The sequence below is a fragment of the Puntigrus tetrazona genome, chromosome 13, assembly GCF_018831695.1.
Source record: "Puntigrus tetrazona isolate hp1 chromosome 13, ASM1883169v1, whole genome shotgun sequence".
Classification (NCBI taxonomy): Eukaryota; Metazoa; Chordata; class Actinopteri; order Cypriniformes; family Cyprinidae; genus Puntigrus; species Puntigrus tetrazona.
The window spans coordinates 10,328,501-10,344,747 of record NC_056711.1 but is presented as its reverse complement, the minus strand read 5'-3'; the positions used below and the strand labels follow the sequence as shown (position 1 = coordinate 10,344,747).

Genomic DNA, 16,247 nt, shown 5'->3' with positions numbered 1-16,247 from the left:
GTATATATTAATATAATTTATATATAAATATATTTAAAACAGATTTTTCTTGAATTTATGCATTTTGTCTATTTATATATACAGGATAAATATACACAGTACATACACACATGTAAATAAAAACTTTTATTTTTGCTGCAATTAATCTTTTGGCAGCACTAATATATATAGTAATACTAACTCTAGTCTAGTCTTGATTTGTGCTTTTTATTTTTGTTATTAAGTTTTGTGAATTTTATTAAAAAAAAAAAAAGATTGACCCCAAACCTTTGAATGGTAGTGTACATAACATGAATGTGCATAAGTTTATATTTACATGATTTCAAGACCAGTTGCATTTTCCAGTTATGCCATTGTAGCAAATGTCTTTTAAGTATCTCTGGTATTTACTAATCCAAATGTTAAGTGTTAGTTATAGAGAAATTTACTAGTATACATTTTTCCTGCTATATGATCTTAGTGTTTTTGAAAACTGCTATACTCCAGTATTTTCTGGATATTGAATGTTTTGATCAGAATGTCAAATAGCGAACGAATCTTGTTGTCTAATTTCAGTTTTTTTTCTCTCTAAGCAGCACAGGTATGTGTGGAATGTGTGCTCCACTGCTCTAACGCTTCATCCTGATTGGCACACTGTTGTAATGGCAGTTGTACCATGAGGCCTCGGTCACAGGATGTAGGGAGTACTGGGGGGAGGGTTTGTTGACGGGTCGTCTGGACAGTCTGTGGCAAGCAGTTCTTTACACCAAACAAACAGGTTCAGCATGGTAGTGTCAGCACCTTTTATTATGATTGTAATTAATGCATGACAAGATAGAAATGTTTAACAGGCCTCAGATTCAGACCACACCACTTCAGAAATAGGTGGCGTTGGTTTATACAGTCACAGTTTCTACAATTATTCATTAGATAATTTCATTATTAGAACAGTCTAATAGAAATGTTTTTTTTAAATAAAATATATGCCAGTAGTATATCTACAGCATACCCATATTTCTTATTGAAAAAAATGACATAAATAAATCTCAATGACTACAGGACCACATAAAGTGCGTTCTAAAGCTTTTTAAACTCCTAATATTGCCTTATAATACAAAAACATTACAATTGTAACAGTAAAGACGTGCTTTTCATTTAAATAATATGTGCTAAAATCATTTGACACAAAGTTCATTTTTGATACAGTCTATGGCACTAAAAATGAAAAAAAGGTACTCAGACGCTACATTGGCATTGTTGTTTTACTAAAATCATAGACTACTTGTTCTTTGATCTGTGGGTCATTGTGTGTAACAATCATTTTGGTTTCACTTTATTTTGATGGTCCCTTATGAACATTCTGTTGACAATAAGTAACTTCGCACTTACATGTCAACTAACTTTCATGTAAAAGGTTGTTTGCCATTTTCCAATAACTCAGGTTTGAGGTGGGCCTTTGGGAAAGGATTCATCATGAATTTATTGTTCCTTAATAGAAAGAAATCAGAAAGAAATCATTTGAATTGATCCATGAAAGTATCATTTTCCATGATCCGCTTTTATATTTAGAAAATAAATAAGACAAGTTACTCATAAACATCTGAATACTTCATCCTGCGGTAGTACTTGGCCAGTTTTACTGAGAGAATGATGCTAGGGATCAGGAACATCATGCACCAGCCCAAACTCAACCAAAACGCATTCTGAGGAACAAACAGGATATTATGTTTTATTAGATGGGAACCATGCGCACTTAAAAAATCTCTCGGCGCTATAAAGAGAAAAAAACATCAACTAGAGCTGATGATGGATTCTTACCAAAGATTCTACCAAGTGTTTACAGACAAGCTCCTCTGATCTGTCTACTGCTGCAGCTGCAGGCCTACAGCGGCCCACCCGCTCTGTGATCTGATACAGAGTGCAACACCATCAAATTAATAATTCACCATTAAGACAGTCAGCACCTTGAAGATAAATAAAGACATAAACATACCGTTTTATTTACCCAGTACAGAAAAGTCTGAAAGATTTTTAGCTGACAGTCTATGAATGCCCTGCTTTCCTGCAGAAAAGAAGTGCACAATCATTATAAAATGCACAGTAGATTATTTCATGACTATAACACAGTAATCAACCTGATGGATGATTTAGATAAATATAGCGCTGGTTGTGCAACACTCACAGCTTTCACTATTTGTGATATGTTGTAGTTCAGGACATCCTGAGCATAGCCAACCTTTATGAAAACATTCCCCACAGCCGCCTATGAAATGAATACAGAGAAGTAATTTGAAAATACTTGCAGTGCATTTTTAATTCAGGCCATAAAGATTAAACTTGATTCCTTATTGCGTGTGATGTTATTAGAATTTTTTTTTTTTTTAATATTTGAACAAAAGGAAAAAAAGAAATTATTTTAATGCATGTTTAAGAGCAAGCTAAAGCATGCACATCGATCTCAAATGGGTGCTTTACTAAAACATAAGTAGAAACTTAGGCTCCAAAACTTAATTAAAAAAAACTTGCACAGTGTGTGACCATTTTAATGTAAAACTAATGTTAAAACTAAAAAAATTAGGCATCATTACGCCAGTCTTCAGTGTCACATGATGCATCAGAAATCATTCTAATACATTGATTTGCTGCTCAAGTAACATTTTTATTATTAAAAAAATAATTGTGCTGCTATCGAAGCACAATGCTATGCTTTTATGGAAACCTTTTCAAGATTATTTGATGAACAGAAATTTCCAAAGAGCAGCATTTATTTGAAACAGAGGTTCTGCTATAAAAGTCTTCACTGTCACGTTTGATCAATTTAATGCATCCTGGCTGAACAGTACTGTATGCTAGTAAATTTTTAAACAATGATAGTATTTCAAATGCTCCCTAATACCACCTGCAATAACTGAATGTGGCAATTATCTTAGTCATAATTCTTGGGGTCTATGATTAAATTATTTTTAAAAATTATATACTGCAGTTTTAGGCCACTGTATAATACATATCTATGGATACTTGCATGCACTCATGATGGCAAGTGTTTACTTACAGTGATCTGTGCTGCTACTACACTGAGGTTCTTAATAGTTGTGTTCAGTTCCAGCTGCAAAGAGAAAAAGAAAAACTTTGTGATTAAAATTCATTCCTAATGATAATAACATGTTCAGTTAAAATTTTAATTCTAAATACTGTCTTTTGTGCTGTGTTAACACACCAGCAAAGGCATAATGTTAGAGGTGACGCCAGTCTGGATGTCTCGCAGATCACTTGCTTCCCTAAGCAGCTCATTTTTTATGGCTTGGTTACTCTGAAAGACAAATAAGCGTATGTGATCCATCTCAGTCATTTACTAGAGCAGGAAGTGTTAAGACAACAAGTAAACGAGAGTAACTTTTCACCTGTTTGCCAGCCAAGATATCCAGACTTTCTGCTACAGAGCTCAGATTAGTCCCTGACACGTCATTAATCTGAAATCATAAAATGTATTGCTAATATAGATTTTCTATCTGTGATATAAAAATATATAAGTACTTCATATTTTTGCCATTTTTCCAGAAATATATGTTCAATTTGAATATATTTATATCTTGCATAATATATTTAAAAGAATACATTTTTGCATTTACTCAAAATATATGTTTATTATATATATATAAACAATATGTCCTATGGTACTTTTGAGAATAAAGTATACAGTATACCTGCTGTATGATGTTGCTGAATTTCATATTGCTAGCACTGCTGGAGAAGTTGTTTAGCTGGGATTTTACCTCCGGACTGAGGATAGTGATGTTAGCTATGTTGATTTGTGCCCCCTCAAAAGTTTGATCAATCTCATGGGTGTACTGTTAAGAGAATCAGCCATTAGTATCCACTAAGTGATGCATCAATCAAAGGAAAGGAAAGAAAGAATAATAATATCTCACCTGTGAAACATCTAATTTACTATTTAGGTCGAAGATCTCATTCAGATGAAATGTGGTCCACAAAGGTTTATTCTTTTGACAGTCACTAGAAATAATAAAAAGCAGATTTACTGATTTATATTGGATGTAATAATGTAAATATCACAGCCACCCATCACACTGTCTTGTGTGACGTACCTGTACACGTTAGCGATGTTCAGGTTTGTATTCAGATTCAGAGCCGTGGACAGGTTGAAACCCGGAATCAGCCCTGGAGTGTCAATAAGCTATGAAACACAAAACGTACATTTACTGGAAGCTAGTAATTATTCAAAGTCACACGATTAAACACAATGAGTCAGTGTTTCTGGAAATACCTGAAAAAGTTCCTGGTTCTGCCATGGTTTACAGACCAGGGTATAGGTATTTCCTCCCACTATGAAAAGTATCAACACTACTAGCATGAAGATCCAGGACACCAGGAAGCTGAAACCTACTCCTCTAAAATGATACAAGAAGAAGTAATCACTGCTCATACCGTTTTATTGTACCATGTATGACAATGCACACTAATAGTTTTCTGTTACACAAGCACAAAAGAAATGGGGAATTTATACTCACGCCATGAAAAATATTCCTCCACAGTTAGATGTGCTGGAACGTTCACTGGGATTGTCTTTAGGATTTAGTCCAGCTACACCCAGCAGCAAACCCAGAAAATTACAGATCACCACCAGCAAAATCAGACAGCTCAGGACCAATCCAACAGCTAGACTATTACAAAAAAAATATAATATTTGAGATTATTAAAAAAAATACACTGTATTTAAAAACTTTTTCTAAGAATTAGAAAAACAAGAGAGAAAAAAGGTACCTGATTTGACTTGATTTCTCTATGTGAGGAGAAACAGATGTGATTGATTTCTGAATTTCCGTTAGCGGTGCTGAGATAGTCTTCAACACATCAAGAGGAAGGCCTTTGGTCACACCTGAGATCTGGGTTTTTAATGTTTCAAGCTGAAATAGAGCCACTTTAAAAGACACAAAGCACAATATCACTTAACGACTAGACAGACGACTTACTTCAAGTACGTCACACAAACATTTGAGAATTAAGACGATCTGATCAGATCAAACGTTTCCCCAGAAAGAAGACTCATTTGGGACACTTAACAGCACAAACTTACCCTGCACACTTAGTCTGGTCTCATTTTTCACCTTTGCTGGAATGCTGTCGAAAAAGTCTCTCCCCTGGGATTTAAACAAGCGCAAGTAATCAACAATAGAAGTCATCGCAAACCGCTAAATATATGCAGGACACCAAATAACATAATCAGTGATAGTGTATTTTAATTAGTGTACCTTATTTGCCTGTCCAATGACATCAGCATTTATAGCCTTGTCCACAGCAGACCTCAGGTCGTTTTGATCAGGAAACTAACAAATTGTGAGACAGACAGAACACATGCAAAGTAGTTTTTTTTTTTTGCATTGTAAACTATATTTTAAGCATAATTATTTTTTGGTATGTCTGCTTGCAGTTGCACTCTGGTGTGGACCAAACAACCGTGCAGAGACCGTATTTGGTTCGGATCAAAGCAAGTGAAGCAATACTCATAATTATTTATTAGAAATGTTAAAACATCGATTATAACTAATTATAAATTTGCTCTATTTGCATGATTTTTTTTTTACTTTTATTTCCTATATCCTACATTTTCATTGTGGTCTCAGACCCCCATTATAGGTTTCAAGCAGAGCACTAAACTTAACACTAGAGGGCAGTACTAGCTGTAATTAAATGCGCTACATGCTGATAGCCACATCCAGTATGACAGTGCCACGTTCTCATTTTTCTCTACAACAGCCTATATTTATTAAGATGTCTTTCAAGGTAAGAGTTAGGTTTCCGAGATAAAGTGCTTGCAAGCGTTGACAAGTTAACAACAACTTCTTGTGTTACTTCTTATTGTTTGCTCCGTTGTTCCTGTCTCCCTGCTTCCCTTCACTGATAGCGTTTGAGCTCTTTGTGTGCACAGATGACTGGTAATACAACTTGGTTCTGTGTACTGCTAGAGAAATGCTGTATAATAGTCATGTAATCCAAGCCAAAACATTATTGTGTGGGAATTATAACAATGCCTATCTTGGCTCTGCTCCGATCACTGAACTGAGACAACCACCACCACAAAATGTCCACAGCTTCGAAGAAAGGGCGAATGATCGTCCACCCACATTTTCGCAGGTATTTGCCCTTAATGCTCGACCTGAAAGCCTAAAGTGCAATCAGGATATAATGAGGACTCCATATGCTTCGCTAAACAGCCATAACAAAATTCCCTAATGAGTTGATCACTGGTTTATCCCCATGACAGCTCCGGGTTTAGCTTACATCAAGGCTTCCTTCCAGTGATAGTTTGTCCAGTTCTGGCAGCTGAGAAGTGCAGTTTACACAGTCCGACATATGCAAAGTGTTGTTGATCCGCTGCCTCACAGCAGATAAATTAGCTTTCAGCACATCCACCTTTGGTTTCAACAGCTCCAAGGTTTTATTCAGTTTCAGCAGTTCACTGCTGGTGCCGTTTATCACTGTAACACACATACATAAAGAACAAAACGTATTTTAAAATCAAAAAATACTCATTAATGCTGCAAAGATGAAAAGGTTTGATCACAGAGCAAGTTTTCCGAAGAAAGGGGTTGCTTTATACCTTGGGCAATTTCAGTAATGGAGTTGAATGCTGGGTCGAGGGGACCTTTAAGACCATTTTGGATCAATTTGCCAAGCAAAGGCCCCGTTTCTATAAGGCAAACATGCAGGAATTCAGTGTGAGATTGAAAGAAAAACAAATGGATCAAATAAGAAATAAACTTTTTACTGTGGAGCATACGTGGCTGTTTAGATAATATAGTTCAGATAACTATATTAAATGTTACAAAATTTGAATGTTCGAATTTGAGTGAAATGTTTGTCACTTTCAATGGTTTTGCCTTCATTCATTTGTGATCTTTGTCTTAAGAGATATGAAACGAACGTACCATTTAAATTGTTTTTGACGATATCCACAGTCACATAGCTCTCATTCGTAACTTGTTCGATTTGCTGATGAGGAACAAAAAGTTGCATCAGCCTCAATCAACCTTGCACAGAGTTTAAACATAATACTTTATGATTTCTGTTTTATAAGTAAGTGATGTTCTTTTTATATTTCTTTTTATCAAGAATCCTGAAATCAATCACGGCTTTCAAATAAATATTTAAGCACAATTGTTTTCAACACTGATTTAATAAATAAATAAATAAATGTTTCTCAAGACTGGAAAAATTCAGCTTTGTATCACAGGAAAAAATGTCAAAATTTGAAATAATATAGTAAAAATAAATCTAAATGTGAACCACATTGGGTTTTAACAATATACCTTAGGAATAGTGTTAAGATAGCCTTTCACGTTCTCCAAGATGTCGGTGGCTTCTTTGGGGCTGCGCATCACAGTCTCTGAAGCGTTTGTGCTGCTCAGGAACATGCAAACGTTCCCTGCCCTGCGCAGCAATTAATATTAATTTAGCTACCTATACAAATATAACATTTCAAAAATATCATTACAATAATATTACAATTCAAGAGTTAGACAGACTCACAGAATTAGTACAGTGATGAAAAATGTAGCCAAGTACAAGCTTCTTCGCTTGCAGTGGATGTTCGTTGTTTGCTTCTGCTGCATGCGGCCCCCGCAGTTACCACAGCAACGACAGCAGGCAAAGATTAGGCCAATTAGAGGCATCAGGACAATGTAGAGGATCCCAATGGCCACGCAGACCAGGAAACCTATCTCATATAGCAAAACCTGGTGAAAAGTTGAAAGGATAGACAGGTTGGTTGCTGTGTATAGCTAAATTAAACTGTAAAGATGGCTAAATTAAACTGTAAGGATGAAGTAGATTATATTAAAAAGAAAACAGAACAAAACTCTTGATGACATAATGTATCATGTGCTCAACTGTGTATCCAAAACATGTATGACACTGTGTAATCAAGTCAGCCAATTGTAACAGGCAAATAGCAAGTGTTTATACAACAAAATATTGGTGTTGGCATGATTCACTTCTGGTAAAAAAATAAATTTAATCCTGAAAAACTTGTTCTAGAGTAAACATGCGTCAGTTTATGATTGTCTATATTAAAATCATAAGTACATTCTTCTTCATACAAGTGAAATATTGCAAACATATGACCGAGGTGCAATTTTTTTTTATCAAACCATTCATTTACATGCAGGTGTGACATACCTCTTTAACCCTGTCCGTGCTGAATTTATTTTTTATCATTGTAATCAGCAAATCTACAGGAAAAACATACCAAGTCGTACTTTAATATTCATCTGCACAAGACATAAATAAAATCATAACCAGCGTCTCAGCATTCTTTTAACGTTTTCAAAGTCTTAAGAGCTAAACTTTGATAAAGTGGCCAAAGTCAAAGCTACAGCAACGGTCTACTGAATAATTATTTAATGCTTCTTTTTCTTGACAGCCGTTGATGTCAGCAAATGTCTGTTAGCTAAGGTAGACTATACACAATACTCTATTAATGGGTAATAATGAATAGAATTTCGTCATTGTAACCAGAACAACTTCTTGAGGTTTCTGTGGAGTAATACATCTGTAAAGTAATGCTTCATTCTATTGTTAGATTAAATGCTAATTGTCGGTAGGAGGAACTATATAATAATAGTTAACTGATCCAATATTTATAGATCAAAGGAACATTGTTAACATTTTACGAACAGCTTTGAACTTCATGAGATCATTCAGTATGAGAAGTAATATTCTCTTAGCATACAATGAATTTGTAGGAAATGGTTAACTTAGAAGTTTCCTTTCCATTTATGATGCAGATTGCAACTATACAGACTGGAAAACATATTTTGCCGTAAACAAAGCTCTTGGAAAGGGGAAGGGAGATGATTCAAATCTCATGGACATTTGCATGGTTATTTGCACAGTGGTTTTCCTTCTGACAATTAACTGAGTACATTTATCTCAACTGAATAAGCACCGTCTAACCATGTGAACAACAAGCCCAGCCTAATAACATCCTCTAATGAGTCTAATACAGCCATTACAGTCTCAGATCAACTTAGATCAATCTGTGCCACATGTTGGTTGCATTGACGTAACCAAACTGCTTTGGCAAATGACTTAATACTAAAAGAACAGTTTACGTTTGTACTGAAAACACCTTGGTCAAACACAGAGATCAAAACATCGAATTAACTCACCTTTAGGGAATGGATTGGGCTGGACAGAGCCCAGGAATGAATGCACAATTGGAGACATAAAGGCACTGTTGAAGTTCAGCTTGGTTGGTATTTCATATGAAGTTTGTAGATCTGTTCTGTTGGACTCGATAGGACAAGACGGCTGTCCGCTTACAGAGGTCCAGAGAAACAGCGGCAAAAAGCCACTCCAAAAAAGTCCTTTCATTCTGGACCTCGTGTTCATCATTGTGTTCATCAGTGGGTTTTTAGGTCATGTCTCAATTCTTATGAGCTTTTAACGTCACCTATGACATGATAAATATAATTACTCTAAACTTCTTTAGAACATACAGTCACCGTGTGACTATTGTCTTAAAATTACAGCAATTATTGTGATAATAACAGAAAGAGGAACTGTAGGCTACTTACGTCCTTAAACTCATCTTCCTGACTAAAATCTAAAAAAAAAAAAACACTGTCAGGAATAAAAACGCCCTGAAAGTTCACAATTCCTTTGTTGTACAATTTCTTACATATTAATACAGACTGAAGCAAAACTCGATCTTCTTCACAAGCGTGTCAGGCCAATTTAAATAAACAGGTTGGATTGAAACGTATCGGCGTTAAGCAGAAACTGTACTGAACTGTTTACCTAAAACAGTAACCTGAGAACTAAATGCAAAAAGGAGAAGCTAGAAAGACAACACTTTTATCGCTCAGGGCAAAGTCATAAACAACGCTACACTAGTACCTGTTTTATATTTAAAGTCCTCCAGGTATTGTTGAACGTGTTCCTTAGTTCAGTTCAAATGAGTCTAAAATCCGCTCAAAGATCCGATGTCTTTATCCCTCTGAGAGAAACCTGATGTCAGTTTAGCTGCATTGAGGGAAGCAATAAAAGAGTGAATTGGCAGTTAAAGAATGAAAGACTAGGACAAGCTGAATGGGAGGGAGAGAAAGAGAGGGAGGGAGGTTTATAAAGACTGGTCAGATTTCAGAAAGGATTGGTCAGATTTCTATCTAAAACTGAGCGCCACATTTTTATTGCTTGTTGTTTCTAGAAAGTATATTAATGTTAGCTTTTTTTAAATTTCATAAAACAACTGTCAAAGACTTTATATCAAATTCAAATATTCAAAATTCAAAGTCAATTAAATTCAAATAAACATTTGGGCAATTAAAAATAGACAAAACTACAATAACAAAATAAAAAAAACGTCACAGGTGACAAAAGATGAATTTCATTTAAAACACATTTCATATTTAATTTAATTAATTTTAGGCCTGCATTTAAAAAAAATTAACTCTTATGTTTTACAAAAGAAAGGAGTTCGGAACACCATGAGAATGAGTAAATTGACATTTTAATATTTGTGTTAACTAACAATTCAAGAATATCCAATGAATTTTGAGTATTGAGAATTTTAAGCATTAAACATTAGCGGGTGCATTACATTTTTATTTTTGCATAGAATTGCATTTATTAATATCTTAATAGATCTGAAGAAAGTAAATAAGTCCACACAAAACATTTAACGGCGGATGAATAAGTACACGGATGCTTAATGACAATATAAGTTAAAAAAATTAAAAATTTAAAAAGTTAAATATATTGAATACCAATGTTCTTGCTTTAACTTAGTCAATAAGCAAACACATTGGACGTTTTAAATAGTTTCCTTATTGTTCCTGTTAACTGCCTTGATTTAACAGTTCTGTTAAAAAGTAGGACATGCATGCTTCCAGATGGCCTTCGGTTGATTTATCATTAACAAGTGACCAGGTTAGCAAATACCGCACTAACCGTGAAGTACAACAACAAAATAAAAAAAGCTCCCGTTCCCGTTTGTAGCGGATCTACCTGGAAACATGAAGTGGCAATAAAACTCTAGTATTGACTGTTAGAGTTGTTCACATTTCTTATCAGAGCCGAGGAAGCCTCTCATGGTTTTTAATGTACTGCTGATGTGTGTACGTTAACCACATACCAGGCATAATAGCTTGTGAAAATGTGTTTTATTGGTACCATATAATCAACTGTCAATGGCAGACAAGAGGCAAAAATATATCTGTAAAACAACCACAAACAAAGGTGCTCTGAAAACACAGAAAAGAGCACACCTGCTTCATGGCCGATTTGAGAAATGAACCGGAAACAACACTGTATATTTCACAAATGACATTGGAAAAAAATAAATTTCGGATTTGTATGCCTTATAATGGTTACATTTAAATATAGTCTTAGAACATTTTCGTAAGTCGGCGGAAGCCTTACAATGGAGTGCCCTCTGGTGTTTTAAAACCTAATAATCTCAAAGGGGCTTCTTGGAATTATTGATCCGATTATGTTTTAATTATCCAAATTTTAATAAGAAATCTTAATGATTAATTCAAGAGATTGTATATCCTCTTAGGTTAAGGAAAAAAACAAAAACATAAGTGAAATAATGTACAAAGGCAACATCAAATACACAGCAACATGTATCGTCTCAATATAATGCAATGGCAAAGACTTTAAAAAAATAAATACATTGTACATTGACTTAAAAACTATAATCTACCTTCTTGTGTGAAAGGTAGTAGTACCTTTAACGCATCTAGAAACGATTTGAAATGAGAGGTTCAGCTTTACTTTTGACATATTAAGGGGTGAAGGGGGCACAGGGGTCCTAAGAAGAGTAAATAGAATGACACTTATACAGAACTTGGCTACAATCTTAAATATACAATCACAAATACACAAACGAAATGATGAAAAAGAAAAACTAAAACATTATATAAATGTGTCGATTAAAGGATCTTGCTCCTTGGTCTGTAGCATCGGGTAAAAAAAAAAAAATTAAAATAAAAAAAAAAAAAAAAAAAAGGCTGGCATACTAATTTGATGTTTTCCCTAGACTTTCAAAGCAAACTAATTGGTGTGATCGGCTTGTTCTTTTCAATAGGCAAAAAATCTCCAGGAAACAAAATGTTCATAGCTACGGTCTTAGGACAAAATGTGCCACCAGCCGTTGTACTAACAGTGTAGGATTTAGATCCTGCGAACAATGAGACTGTTGCAGCTGCGATAGCTAATGTCTGACACATGCAGTTCCCAGACAAACATGCTATGATCATGTAATCTCATTTTCAAAGATGATTAAAACAAAGACAGATAGGTGTAAAGCTTAGAGCAAAGTAGCATCTACTTACAATAATATTGATAACAGTAACGATACAAAATTTGTTATTTTACATTGAGATTGACAGCGTTTTCCAGTTAAAGATTATCGATTTTTTTGTTTTAATAAGAACAAAATTCATCATAATCATTTTTTAAGAAAAATAGATCCAAAATACAGTGACAAGAGTGCAAAGGATATTTAGAGTTTTTGTTTGCTTGCTTATTTTTTCACTTTAGAAATCGTTATAAAAATTAAAAAAGAAAAAAAAAAAAGAACAAGAAATTAAACAGAATGCAAACAATTTAAAAAACAAAAAAACAAAAACAAAAATCAAACACTTCTTTTGAGTCTGGCGTAATGGTCAGGCAAGCTCTCAGTGACCATTTCGGGCATGACCAAACTCAAGAACCTCGATGCTTTACACTTTATTTAGCTTTACTTAAAGGACTTTACGTAGTGGTTCTCAACTCCGGTCCTCAAGCTCCGGAACTGTACAGGTTTTTGTTCCAACCAGGTCCTACAAAACAAATAATTGAGTTTTTAAAAATGGAGCTTTGGGTTTGAATCTGAGGTGCACACAATGGTCATATCACTAAACGGTCAGATAAAAAGTGATCCTTTCCTGTCAAGTGAGCACAACAGAAACGGCCATGCGTGTCAAAGCACAGCACGCACAGAGAGACCCGAGGTTGGAACAATAACCCACAGCCTGATCGCTAAGCCTGATCGAGACACAGAAACGGACGGCGTTGAAAAACGACTCTCAAAAGAAACCAAAGAATCAACAAAACGGAATGTCTGACGGCGACAGAGGAGGAGGAGGATGAGGAGAGCCAATTTCTCGCGTGGCCAATTGTGGACTCATCAAGGCAGAAGTCTTGCGAGCGAGGGGGTCCTCGAGCCTTTCGCTAGCCCCTAACACTTCTACTGCGATGACTGTGAGGTGGGGTTGTCATTTTTGCTCTCCTGGCTGGAGGGAGCTTTGCTGTTCCAGGGGCTGTTGGTGCCCAGGGCGGGGGAACTGTTGAAACTGTCCTCGTCGTCGATGCCATTGGCCGCATCAAACTGTGTGTTCTCCAGCCGTGTGATGAGCCGCTCATCCTCGTCCCCGAACTCCCCTCCCATCAGAGTGGGCTCTCCCACCACCATCACATCCTGCAGGGGACAGGAAGGGGCGCAAACATTATCCCCGCAACCCGGGGGTGCTCCGTAGGGGGACGCGGTGGCTTTCTACACCACATTGCAACTGCAGAAGGCACTGAGGAACTACACCTCCACTATTCTGCCCGCTACAAGCCCAAATCAGCAGTGCTGTATGTGAAAAGGCTACGTTCACCATGCTGAACACTAAATAGCTCTGCCATGGTGGGCATCCCGGATCCTTGAGTGCTGCACGGGTTCATTCCACCTCGGGTCTCTAGTGTTGGCTGAGTCTCTGGAGCTCAAAACACCCAACAGACTTGACAAAAAGCACAAAAACCCCACAGACCTGCGGCCCTAAAGGACCAGGGACTGCCCAGCATTGGATCATGTCCACTTGTCTCTATGTTGGGTCTGTCTTCCTAATATGAGGCATAACTTGAATACAAGCATTGGTTCACCCTCCTCCCGCTAAACCCGACTCTGACCCATAGCTCAAAATGGACATCAAAATGAGATGCTTACAGGTACCTGGCTGGAGAGCGCAAAACTGCTGGCTGGACTTTTCTTTTTACTGTTGCTGTTATTGTTGTTGTTGCCCCCTCCGGAACTCATGGTGCTGCCGCCGGACATTTTTCGTTTCCTCCGCTTGTTGGGGGCTTGTCTCGCTGGCTCGGCTAGACAAAGAGCAAAGGGAGAGATCTGAGACTAGGGTGGGACACCGCTGGATGTTTGACTTTCGGATGAAAAGATGCCTGATTCTCACCTGGTGGGGCCACCATTCGCTGCCATTTCTGAAACAGACAGGTTTTGAGGCAGTCTCGTGGGCTGAGACTGTACGTCTTGTGTCTGGACATCAGCTCCTGCATGGGCTCCAGGATTACACAAAGCTGTGAGAAAGAAGAAAACCGTTAGTAATGTTTTTCAATTTACATAGACTGTTCTGTAGACGGACGGAAATGATCTTACTCGGAGGTAGTTCAGCGTAGAGTTAGATAAGCCACATCTTGTGATGTTTTTTGATAGCTGGTCAAGCATTTGGGGGTCTTGGGCCTGTTGGGGAAGAAATGTAGTAATTTAATAAAAATTGTGTGTAGGCATGGTTTTTGCCCATAATTTACCAAAGGCAAGCACAAATTATGATAAAGACAATCTATTGAAACTATTAAAAGGTGGGTCATTTTTAAGAAAAATCTACATCAAGAATAAAAAGTAAACATTGTAAAAATAATTTAAAGCTATGAAGTAAAACAAAAAACAGCACATAGATGAAATTAACTAAAAACAACAACAACAAAAAAAATCTAACTAGACAATGGTTTGACTTTTGACAAAATTACTGCTTTAAAGGTTTGGAATTGGCAGAATTTTTAGTCTCTTATCCTTACCTATGCTATATTACTTAAAACACTAAAATCATTAATAAATTGACGACTTTAAAAAAATGAATTAAATATAAAATGTATTTTATTCATGCGACGGTAAAGCTAAATTTTAAGCAACCATTACTCCAGTTTGTCACAGTCCTTCAGAAATGATTTGATGCTCAAAACATAACCAACATTGAAAAGTTGTGCTGCTTAGTATTCTTGTGGAAACCATACTTTATTTAAACCAGGATTTCTTGGCAAATTCAAACTACGCTTGAACCATTAATCATTTGTAGCCTCATGAATTTTTGATCACTTTAATGTGTCCATGATAAATAAAAGTATTAATTACGTAAAGGGTCTGGGATAAATCCATAAGGACTGCCATTATTGAATGATGTGAATCAATGATACAGCAACAAAGGATTGAAAACAGTACAAATAAATATCCCAAACTCACATGCATTGCCAGGATGCTCCTTGGCACGACTTCTCTGTGTTGTCTGATGCTGAAATGCCATGTCTTTATACGCATCATGTCATCAAACATAAACTCGAGGTACAGTCTGCCCTCCACACACACCTGAGGAAAGTTACTCGGTTACATCAAAAGGCAATGGTGGAGGTGGCCTGCTATAAACTCAATCGCTATGTTCTTATTGAAGAGCTTAATTAATGGAAATACTCTGAATTCTATTTAAAAATCACAACAATAGTTCATTCACGCCATCTCTGACACCACATTCACTATGCAAATGAAATGAATGGGCAACACACGAAGGCTATTTTTAGGATTTACTTTTCATAAAGTGAGGTGTACAACGGTGTTCATACCAAACAAAAGATAGGCTTAGTTAATGTTTTAAAAATAATTAAGGCAAAGGAGAATTATACCTGTGTGAACATGGGTTTGCCGTTCTGTGTAACCATGGTGCATTGATCGCAGTCAAGTGACACAAAGTTATTGTGGAAAGACTCCTTGGGATGTTTCAGCACATAGAAGAGTTCAGTGGCCCCACCCTCAAAAATACTCCTGAAGTATCGAGGGATCAACGTCCTACCAATAGCTGGAAATAGGATTCAAATTTTGCATTCAGATACAGTGGGGAAAACCATAATATGAATGCATTTCCTCGTGTCTGTTTAAATGTGATTATTCAGAGTCAAATTAAAAAAACAAACATTCACTGAAGTGACTTCACAAAACAAGACATTACTATATCGTTTGGGCCCATCTTCCAGACAGAAAGTGATCGTCAGCATTGCATCGTCCTCGAAAAACTCTGTAGTGAAAGCATCCCACCACAAATTGTCACAGTCCTGCTGAAAAAGCACAAAATACGCTATTCACCTATAATCTTATTTAAAATGAACTTACATTTGCTAAACAAGCAGCAAGCAAATTCCATGATTTTGCATGCTTGCCA

At 36.3% G+C, this 16,247-nt stretch overlaps 2 protein-coding genes and 1 non-coding gene across 17 annotated transcripts in view; all 3 read right to left on the bottom strand.

The window, feature by feature from the left end:
- Nucleotides 1–768: 768 nt before the first annotated feature.
- Nucleotides 769–10,073, bottom strand: prom2 (prominin 2). 3 transcript variants are annotated; one of them, XM_043255991.1, is made up of 25 exons: nucleotides 9,898–10,073; nucleotides 9,576–9,604; nucleotides 9,168–9,451; nucleotides 8,176–8,228; nucleotides 7,528–7,733; nucleotides 7,308–7,428; nucleotides 6,927–6,990; nucleotides 6,599–6,688; nucleotides 6,280–6,476; nucleotides 5,250–5,324; nucleotides 5,075–5,138; nucleotides 4,762–4,918; nucleotides 4,509–4,661; nucleotides 4,265–4,388; nucleotides 4,086–4,174; nucleotides 3,909–3,993; nucleotides 3,684–3,827; nucleotides 3,381–3,449; nucleotides 3,197–3,289; nucleotides 3,032–3,085; nucleotides 2,162–2,242; nucleotides 1,973–2,041; nucleotides 1,798–1,887; nucleotides 1,588–1,682; nucleotides 769–1,467 (listed from the first exon to the last, which is right to left on the bottom strand). In XM_043255991.1, the coding sequence occupies exons 3-25, from the start codon at nucleotides 9,400–9,402 to the stop codon at nucleotides 1,383–1,385; spliced, it is 2,493 nt and encodes an 830-aa protein (XP_043111926.1). In that variant the 5' UTR covers nucleotides 9,403–9,451; nucleotides 9,576–9,604; nucleotides 9,898–10,073; the 3' UTR covers nucleotides 769–1,382. The 3 variants fall into 3 exon arrangements, with proteins under 3 accessions (XP_043111926.1, XP_043111925.1, XP_043111927.1); XM_043255990.1 differs by having other exon boundaries at nucleotides 1,570–1,682; nucleotides 9,898–10,072; XM_043255992.1 differs by lacking the exon at nucleotides 8,176–8,228 and having other exon boundaries at nucleotides 1,570–1,682; nucleotides 9,898–10,071.
- A 1,070-nt stretch (nucleotides 10,074–11,143) lies between these two features.
- ldb1a (LIM domain binding 1a) overlaps nucleotides 11,144–16,247 on the bottom strand; it is a 20,191-nt gene continuing 15,087 nt past the window's right edge. For 7 of the 13 annotated variants that reach the window (XM_043255573.1, XM_043255575.1, XM_043255578.1 and 4 more), the window contains 7 exons: nucleotides 16,038–16,143; nucleotides 15,715–15,887; nucleotides 15,281–15,403; nucleotides 14,420–14,503; nucleotides 14,217–14,340; nucleotides 13,976–14,127; nucleotides 11,144–13,465 (listed from right to left, as the gene is read on the bottom strand). In XM_043255573.1, the coding sequence (XP_043111508.1) occupies nucleotides 13,235–13,465; nucleotides 13,976–14,127; nucleotides 14,217–14,340; nucleotides 14,420–14,503; nucleotides 15,281–15,403; nucleotides 15,715–15,887; nucleotides 16,038–16,143 (993 nt within the window). In that variant the 3' untranslated portion in view covers nucleotides 11,144–13,234. The remainder of the gene's footprint in view (nucleotides 13,466–13,975; nucleotides 14,128–14,216; nucleotides 14,341–14,419; nucleotides 14,504–15,280; nucleotides 15,404–15,714; nucleotides 15,888–16,037; nucleotides 16,144–16,247) is intronic. The other 6 variants (XM_043255583.1, XM_043255580.1, XM_043255585.1 and 3 more) reach the window with 6 other exon arrangements.
- LOC122357143 lies at nucleotides 15,469–15,604 on the bottom strand. The gene has a single exon (XR_006252428.1). It is a non-coding gene; the product is annotated as a small nucleolar RNA SNORA13 (small nucleolar RNA).